This window comes from Lutra lutra, chromosome 13 (genome assembly GCF_902655055.1).
Source record: "Lutra lutra chromosome 13, mLutLut1.2, whole genome shotgun sequence".
NCBI lineage: Eukaryota > Metazoa > Chordata > Mammalia > Carnivora > Mustelidae > Lutra > Lutra lutra.
Window position 1 is genome coordinate 73,954,822 of NC_062290.1, and position 10,028 is coordinate 73,964,849.

The following is a 10,028-nucleotide window of genomic DNA, read 5'->3' on the forward strand; positions in this document are numbered from 1 at the left end:
AAGTTTGTTGGTATGACATTTTAAATTAAGGATTAACATAATTGCTTTTGTATTATATAGCTTTAAAAGATTAAAGTAGATAAGATACACAGACTGTTTCTAGCTAAAATAAACTAGTGTTTTCAGGAGCTCAGCCCAAATATGTGATATATACAAAGAGGCAGGGGGGAAGAGTTTTGACCTTGTGAGTCATTTAGTCTGTGAGTGAGGACCTCATTTAACTTAATAGATAGAAATTTGGGGAAGAACTTTAACTAGATTATCAGTAGGACCCCTTTGCTGTTATAAAATTCTGAAATAGTTACATTTTTCTAAGGCATTTGCCCCTCTGTTAAAATTTCAAACTTCTGGTATTCTGAGTTTTCTTTTTACACCTAGTAGTAAGGAATAATAAAAGGACTGGGTATGTAGCATTCATAAAGGTTGGCTGATTCAAACAATGTGTGTTGGAAATTATTTTGCATATCTGCTAGATTGTTGTATTTTTCCCTGGCTTTATAGAAGCCTCATTTCTGAAATCACCCCCAGCAGCCTTCTCACTTGGTAAAAGTTTGGTTGTTCTTTGGGAATAAGGGTAATTTAGATAAATGGACTCTCCTTAACAGGAGGACTTTGATTCTTCTCTTTTCTTCCCTCAACGAAATAGGCTTCAAAATCCTAGAGTGAAGGAAGAGCCATTAGTTGCAAGTGTCATTCAAGTACTATAAATAATATTTATTCATACTCTGCCCATCCCCCCCACCAAAAAACCAAAAGCTACTCAATTTTAGAACCATTCTGGAGAAGAATCCTGAGTAGAGGATCCTACAACCTCACTAGTTAGATATTTTTTCTTGTGCTTCTTTTTTAAGGGTATCCTGTCACCATTTCCTTTTGTTTGACATGTAGGGTTTATAGTGTGTAGCTGTTCATTGCTATCTATTATCACTCCATATAATTAAGGTCTGTGCTAAAATTACTCAGGATCATATTCATGTCAAGTATCTTCATAAGAGATTCCACTACTAACCCTTTCCACAGTGGTCTTGCCATTTTTCTTTTCTTTCCTTTTCCTTTCTCTCTTTCTCGATTTTATCTATTTATTTGACAGAGCACAGCAGGGGGAGCAGTAGGCAGAGGGAGAGGGAGAAGCAGGCTCCCCCATATGGGGCTTGATCCCAGAACCCTGGGATCATGACCTGAGCCAAAGGTAGGTGCTTAACTGACTGAGCCACCCAGGTGCCCTTTAGTGGTCTTACTATTTAATGAATTCTCTAAGTTCTACAAATCTGAGGTTGCTGTTTCATTGCACACCTATGTGTATCATGTTAAAAACTGTAATTGACAGAGGATTTTTAGGTGTTACATGAAAAAATAGTTGAGATTAGAGAATTAACAAGTATTTTAATACTATTGAGTTTATGTTTAGAAAATCATAGTTCAGGGGCGCCTGGATGGCTCAGTGGGTTAAGCCTCTGCCTTTGGCTCAGGTCATGGTCTCAGGGTCCTGGGATCGAGCCCCATATCGGGCTCTCTGCTCAGCAGGGAGTCTGCTTTCCCCCAACTCTCTGCCTGCCTCTCTGCTTACTTGTGATCTCTCTGTCATATAAATAAATAAAATCTTAAAAAAAAATCACAGTTCATTTTCTTTGAGGTTTTTTTGTTTGTTGGTTTTTTAACTCTGGACAGGGCAATAAACTTTTAACTCCCAAACCTTGGAGATATTTTGCCTCGATGGCAGCCATTGCTAAACTAAGCTAACATTCAGCTAGTATTATGAACCAGTCTACTGGCCCGAACCAAAAGTTTTGTGAAAAGTAAAGATAAATGGCTTTATTAGACATCATTATAAATATATCTACTTAAGGACATTAAGTCAGATCTCTGTTGAGTTGCAGTTGTGCATTTGACAGAGCTAAATATTGGTATTGACGAACTAGTGTATGGATGAAGTGTAATTGATCTTATTTGCAAAATGCAATACTCTTCACATTTAAGTATGGGTTAGGGCCAAATCTAGAACCTAATAACTAAGTAAAATTCACTAAACAAATTATTTTACCTTTCTGATTTCCTCATTTGTGAAATGAGGGGATCTTTTTAGATGATTAGGATTTAACATTCTAATATAGCCTGAAAATTCATATAGATTTAGGGTCTGAAGTAGATTAGATTGCCTGCAATTGAGAAATGTTATGGGTATTTAAAAAGCTACCTAATTAGTTGTAAACTTTAATCAGATTCTTCATATTTAAAGTATTCAGAGTATCCCTGACAATTATGTATGGAATGGATCACATGGTCTTAGGTCAATGACAAATGGGGTTTCTTTTTTTTTTTTTTTTTAAGATTTATTTATTTTGACAGAGATCACAAGTAGGCAGAGAGGCAGGCAGAGAGAGAGAAGGGGAAGCAGGCTCCCCGTTGAGCAGAGAGCCCGATGTGGGACTTGATCCCAGGACCCCAGGATCATGACCCGAGCTGAAGGCAGAGGCTTTAACCCACCGAGCCACCCAGGTGCCCCACAAATGGGGTTTCTTAACAGACCCATCCTTCTGGGTATCATTAGGGATGGAGAAACTTCCTCCCATTTGACAGTTCTCCTTTATAACCTCAGGAAGAGTGAGCCAGATGCAGTGGAAGGGCTCAGACTTTGCAGCCGGATAGACTAAGATTTGGTTTCCGGCTCTGACAAGTAACTTGACTTTGGGCAGGTTAACGTGTGAACCTCATTTTCCCATTTTTAATAGTAGGGTTACTAATTATTTCATAGGATTCTGGTGAGAATTAAACAAGACAGGGGTAAAGTACTGGCATATGTTATTAAATGCTCAATAAATGGGTTTTCTTGCTTTTAGAGGAAACAGGGAAGAGTCATTTTCATTTATTAAAATCCATGTTAATACGAGTGTGTTTAGTGATGACTACAAACACCTTGTTTCTATATTCTTTTTTTTTAAAAGATTTTATTTTTATTTATTTATTTGACAGAGAGAGATCACAAGTAGAGAGGCAGGCAGAGAGAGAGAGAGAGAGAGGAGGAAGCAGGCTTCCTGCCGAGCAGAGAGCCCGATTCGGGACTCGATCTCAGGACCCCGAGATCATGACCCGAGCCGAAGGCAGCGGCTTAACCCACTGAGCCACCCAGGCGCCCCTCTATATTCTTTTAATAGGTATTTGAATCCCTTACCTTGGGCAAGGTACTGTGCTAGAGTGGAAAAGTGATGCCCCTTAGGGCTGGCATTGTATATTTTAGAGGCAGCTACCTGCCCCTTGTTGTCTTTGATGTAGAAGTTAAAGCAGCTGAGATGACAACTCAAGAAAGACTGAACTTTTAGGGAAAAAAAAAAAAAGACTGAACTTTTAGGGACAACAAACATCAGCTACTGATATTTGCTGCAGGGACATTGTCAGTGAGCTAAAGAGGCAGGCTTGGAACAGCTGTTCAAAAGGACAAATAGCCCGAAGTTCCTCACTGCCTCTCAAAGTCTCAAAAATGCCTGTGAAAATCTCTCTGGAGAAGCTGCACCCACAAAACTGCTATTGAGTCTTTAGCTCCTGATACATTATTCGAATGCAGTGGGTATTAGAAGTGAAATAGTTTTTTTATGGTACATTACACTGCGTGTCACATGAAATACAGCTGTTAATGTGTTTTCCTGTTTCTTTTAAATCATTTTAGAAAACTGAAGGTATATGTCATTTTGACATAACGTGGCAGAAAGACATACCTTCCCATTATATATCATATGTATCATTATTTTTTTTAAAGATTTTATTTATTTATTTGACAAAGATCACAAGTAGGCAGAGAGGCAGGCAGAGAGAGGAGGAAGCAGGCTCCCCGCCAAGCAGAGAGCCCGATGCGGGGCTCAATCCCAGGTCCTGGGATCATGTCCTGAGCTAAAGGCAGAGGCTTTAACCTACTGAGCCACCCAGGTGCCCCTGTATCATTATTTTTTAAAGATGTATTTATTTGCTGAGAAAGAGAGTGAGTAAGTGGGGGTGGGGCAGAGAGAGGGAGAGAGAATGTCAAGCAGATTCCCCGCTGAGTGCAGAACCCGAGGTGGGCCTCAGTCTCATGACTCTGAGATCATGGCCTGAGCCAAAATCAAGATTTGGCTATTTGACCAGCTGAGCCACCCAGGTACTTCTCATTATTTTTATGGAGAAGACTTATTTGAAGTCCATTTTCTGGAAAAATAATCCACGGTTAGTAAAAAGGTGAAAAAAAAAAACAGGTCAGAGGATTGAAGAATTGTATACATCATTACAGGGAAACAAAACTTGTCTTTACAAGGACATTGTCTTTTCTAAAAAGTACTGAGATTCTTTTTTTTTTTTTTTTTGAAGATTTTTTATTTACTTACTTGACAGACAGATCATAGGTAGGCAGAGAGGCAGGCAGAGAGAGAGGAGGGGAAGCAGCCTCCCTGCTGAGCAAAGAGCCCAATGCGGGGCTCGATCCCAGGACCCTGAGATCATGACCTGAGCCAAAGGCAGAGGCCTTAACCCACTGAACCACCCAGGTGCCCCAAAAGTACTGAGATTCTTAAAAACAGTGGAAATTAATAAGTTCTTATTTTGTTATTTCAAGTTTTTATTTAAATTCCAGTTGACATATATGGTAAAACTGGTTTTAGGTGTAGACTTTAGTGATGCATCATTTACATGTAACACCCAGTGCTCATCACAAGTGTCCTCCTTTAACCCCATCACCCATTTAGTCCATCCTTTACCTACCTCCCTCTATCAACCCTCTGTTTGTTCTTTATAGTTAAGAGTCTCTTACGCTTTGCTTCCCTCTTTTTTTTTTCTTCCCTTCCCCTATGTTCATCTGTAATTCCACATATGAGTGAAATCATATGGTATTTGTCTTTCTGACTGACTTCGCTTAGCATAATACCCTCTGGTTCCATCCACATTGTTGCAAATGGCAAGATTTCATTCTTTTTGATGGCTGAGTAATATTCCAGCAGATATATTTACCACATCTTTATCTAGTCATCAGTTGACAGACATTTGGGCTTATTCCATAATTTGGCTATTGTTGATAATGCTGCTATAAATATTAGGGTATATGTGCCCCTTAAAATCACTATGTTTATATTCTTTGGATAAATACCCAGTAGTGCAATTGCTGGATTGTAGGGTAGCTCTATTTTTAACTTGTCATGGAAACTCCATACCTCCATACACTTTTCCAGAGTGGCTGCACTAGTTTGCATTCCTACCACCAATGTAGGAGGGTTCCCCTTTTTCCACATCCTCACCAACATTTGCTGTTTCCTGAGTTGTTAATTTTAGCCATTCTTTTTTTTTTTTTAAGATTTTATTTATTTATTTGAGAGAGAGAGAGAGAGAGCATGAAAGGGGAGAGGTCAGTGGGAGAAGCAGACTCCCTGCTGAGCAGGAATCCTCATGTGGAACTCGATCCCAGGACTCCAGGATCACAACCCAAGCCGAAGGTAGTTGCTTAACCAACTGAGCCACCCAGGTGCCCAATTTTAGCCATTCTTATAGGTGGTAACTCATTGTGGATTTGTATGTAAGTTCTTATTTTAACCAAGAAAAAAAATGTGTAACAAATTTTTAAAATAATATATTTGTGATCTGTGCATTTTAGCTGGGGTAAGAAGGAAGGGATTCTTTGTCCCTGGGCCTCACCCACTTTCAGAGCTCTAGAAATAACTACATCTGTGGGAATAGATTCCAAATGAGAAGTGACTTCTCTTGGAAGCTAAAATGAAAGTTCTTTCCCTACTCCCACTTTGTGAGATACTACATCAATCACTTTCCTTATTGGCTCTTAGTTTCCTCATCTCTAAAATTGGGATGGATTACATTATATGAAGGTCTCTTCACTCTGAAGTTCCATGATGCAAAAATAATGGATGAGAAGACATTCTGGTAAAGTATAAAGCAAAACACAGATCGGTCAGTGGCATCAAGCTTGCCTGTCCATGGATCATTGTGGGAGGATCTATGCTAGAACCTTGTTGTTTCTTTCCAAGTCAGACCACTCCTCCAAGAGTAGCAAAATCAATCATATGGAAATGGGCTGAAATGGTGGGTGTGTACAGCATGAAGAGACAGATGGGACACACCTCTGAACATTTTCTGCTACCAATGGCTGACACAGAAGTATTACATCATGTGTCCCCTCACTGTGGGCAGTCCCAAAGTTGCCTTTTCTTTTTTTTTTTTTTTAACAAAAATACAAGAGAACAAATCTACACCTTTATTTACTTTTCATTAAATTTAAATCCTTGAGGGGTACAGCATCACACGGATTCTGTGGCCAATGGCTTTAGCAGGAAGGTTGCTTTGGAATTTGGCACGAACCATGCCGCTGTTTCCATGAGCACGAGTTACTTTTCCCCAGATTACTCTGGTTTTGTTTGGTTTGCCACCAGGAGTCACTGTGTTGTTCTTTGCTTTGTACACGTAAGCACATCTCTTGCCTAGATAGAATTCCGTTTCATCTCGAGCATATACACCTTCGATTTTAAGAAGAGCTGTGTGCTCCCTCTGGTTGCGGAGACCCCGCTTATAGCCAGCAAAAATGGCCTTGGACCACAGCCTTCCAGACATTATTCGGCGTTTTAGGGGAGTCCTGTTCCCAGCAGGCCTCTACAGGCCCCAAGATGGCGGAAAAAGCCCAAAGTTGCCTTTTCTAATTGGAGATAATCTCACTGCTTCAGCAGTCGTTGTGCTGTGCAGATGTCTCTCACATCAACATCTTGCTGCTTAACATTTCTAACAGCCTAGAGGCACATAGCATTATAGCTGAAGACTTGGTTTCTCCTAAACCAAACTCATCTTTGTTCTTTATTCCTTCCTTCAAACCCAGGCCTGCTTCCTAACATCTGTCACAGGCACCAATTCTAGCCTGCTCTCTGCTTCAGAATTTTTACCCCCTTTCCTTTGCATTTTATAACCGCCATGGAATATGCCTGATTTAGTCTTTTGAATTTATTCTCTGTCCTACTTTCATAGTCCTACCTAGGGCCTCATTTCAGCCACTCTCTCCACCAAAAAGACAAAACCATTATTGAAGTTATTTTGTATCTGACTTTCAGTTCATTTCCTATCCTCATCCCAGATGAATATTCCTAAAATATGTTACCATGTGGCTATGCCACTGTTTGCCACAGATTTTCCTGTTTCTTTTGAGATTTTCTGTGACTTTGAGTCTTATCAGCTTTGTATCTATTGCTCCCTAGAGCCTTCTCCATTCTTTAACTCATTCATTCATTCATTCATTCATTCCGTGTACACATGGCCTGCGCTCCCTTCATTGGAATGCTTTCCCCTGTCCTCTGTCCCTTATGCGGGACTCATATTTTCAAAGTCTCAGTCCTGCCATTTATGAGGAGCTTTCCCTAACCTCCAGTCTGTATTTTTGCTCTGAGTTCTTTGCAACACCTTTTTGACACATGACCGTTCTACTATGTCTTACTTATCAATCTAGTAGTGTTTCCAATATGGAGTTTCATCTTTTGACTAGAATGTAATTCAAGTTCTTTGTGGTAAGGAAACTTGTCACTAGAGAGGGCGTTAACATTTGCAAATCTGCTCGTCATAAGAAAAACTTTAACACCGCAAAGACTGAACACGTAGCTCACAAAATAAAATACTCAGTTTCAACACTTAAGATACTTAAAAGATGTGAGATGCCATATTTCACCTATTAGGTGAAATATCGTAAAGATTAAAAACCATAACATAGAATTGTAAAGGTGCAGAGAAATAAGCAGTCTTCTGGTGGGAATAGCAATTGGCTGCTATCACCTTCTGGAGGATCAAGTTGGGAAAAGTGGAAGAAACTTTATATTTTTAGTCCATCAATTCTATTTTTAGGAATGCATCCAAGCCCCCACCCCCAAAACCAAACATGCACAAAGCTATATGTTGAAGGAGGTCATCATAGTGTTAAGTAATAGGGCAGTAGTAAATTAAGATTCAGTTTTACAATGGAATATCATGCAGTCATTAAAAGTAATAGATGTAGGGTATATCTTTTCTGACTGCTCCCGACCCTCTTCTGGCATCAGCATCCTGGTTTTCTTTTGGGGAACGACTCTTCCCTTCCCCACCTCAGTCCATGTAGTTTGGCTGTCTTAGCTTGGGGTTCTCAGAAAAACAGACTCCAAGAGATGTTCCTGCAGTAAGTTTACTGGGGAGAGTGTCAAAATCGACACCTGTGGGAGAGGCTAGGGAGTGGGGATTGGACAGAGGGAGGAGCTGACCTGTGAAGTAGTTGCCGTAACGGCCTCAGCTGATGGCAGTAAGGAGCTGTGGAGCTGGGATCTTCTTTCAGTGTTGTTCCAACTTGAGGCAAGGGGGCTGGGTTCAGGTCACTCTCATCATGAGTGCTGATGCTGGGAGGGATGGCTCTCAGCGAAGGGCAGTTCCCAGAGAGTGACTAGCTGAGGCATCAGCTGCAGCTACTCCCAGCAGCTGGGGGAATGAGTGCTTCAGTCCTAAATGGGGAAGTTGGGTGGTGTATCTCTCATCCTCCTCCTGGCCAGCCACACCTAATCTGGGCTTTCCAACTCTACATAACCCTTGCTTTCAAATAATGATTGGTTCAGGGTGGGCACATGACTGGATAATGTTGGTAAGATCCAGTATGGGGGTTTTTGTTGGAACAGTGAGAAAGAAAAGAGGAGCTCTTGCTCCTGAGTTCGCTGGGTTGGGACAATGAAAGCATGGGACGAACCTCTTAGAGTCTATTTACCACTGAAGAAAATGAGGCCAATACCCAGAAAAAGCAGAGTCAAAAGATAGAGATCCCCCGACCTACTTTTTGGGTAATTAAATCCATTTTAAGTCCTTGGCTTTTCAGTTATGTAAGCTAATATATTACCTTTTTGCATTACTCAATTTAAATGAGTTCTGACATAACAGGTGACCCTTGAACAATAGGGGATATTGTTGAACATAGGGGCATTGACCCTATGCAGTCAAAAATCCACATATAAATTTTGACTCCCCCAAAACTTAATTACTAACAGCCTACTGTTCACTGGAAGCCTTATCAGTAACATGAACAGCAGATTAACACATTTTGTACGCTGTATGTAATTTTTATTGTACTATTCTAGTAAAGCTAGAGAAAAGAAAATATTAAGCAAATCATAAGTTAGAGGGGTGCCTGGGTGGCTCAGTCATTAAGCCACTGCCCTCACTCAGGTCATGATCCCAGGGTCCTGTGATGGAGCCCCAGGTTCGGCTCCTTGCTCAGTAGGAAGCCTGCTTCTCCCTCTCCCACTCCCCCTGCTTCTATTCCCTCTCTTGTGGTCTCTGTCAAATAAATAAATAAAATCTTAAAAAAAAATCATAAGGAAGAGAGATGCCTGGGTGGGTCAGTTGATTCTTGGTTTTGGCTCTCATCAAGATCTCAGGGTGCTGATATCCAGCCCCAAGTTGGGCTCCATCCTCCGTGGGGAATAGGCTATTCTCCTTCTCACTCTCCTTCTGTCCCTCCACTCTCTCTCCCTCTCTCATAAATAAGTAAATAAATAAATCTTAAAAAAAAAAAAAAAGAAAACCATAAGAGAAAATATTTTGAGTACTGTACTGAAAAAAAAAAACCAAAAAAAAAAACAACCCAACAAGTGTAAGTTGACCCACACAGTTCAAACCTGTGTTGCTTAAAGATCTACTGTTGTACAATGGTGTACAATAACAAAGGAGATATTCACGATACATTAAGTGAAAAAAATTAACACAAAAATACATTTTACATATAGCAACGATGCCTGTTTTGTAAAACAAACTAATGTACACAGTTAAAAAAAAAAAGAAAAAGAGGTGGCTCAGTCGGTTAAGAGTCTGCCTTCGGCTCAGGTCATGATCTCAGGATCCTGGGATCCAGCCCCCGTCTTGGGGGAGTCTGCTTGAGATTCTCTCCCTCTCCCCCTTCCCCTGCTCTCTTTCTTTCTCCGATAAAATAAATAAAACGTTTTTTAAAAAATGCAGCACAACAGAAACAACATTATAGTTAAATGGTGAGATGGGACGGGGAGGGGTGGGAGGCTGGA

General features: G+C 40.5%; 1 protein-coding gene across 1 annotated transcript; it reads right to left on the bottom strand.

Moving 5' to 3' along the window:
• Positions 1 to 6,197: 6,197 nt before the first annotated feature.
• Positions 6,198 to 6,654, bottom strand: LOC125083121 (60S ribosomal protein L35a-like). The gene has a single exon (XM_047699081.1). It carries the CDS (start codon positions 6,571 to 6,573, stop codon positions 6,241 to 6,243), a length of 333 nt encoding a protein of 110 aa, XP_047555037.1. The 5' UTR covers positions 6,574 to 6,654; the 3' UTR covers positions 6,198 to 6,240.
• Positions 6,655 to 10,028: the final 3,374 nt, after the last annotated feature.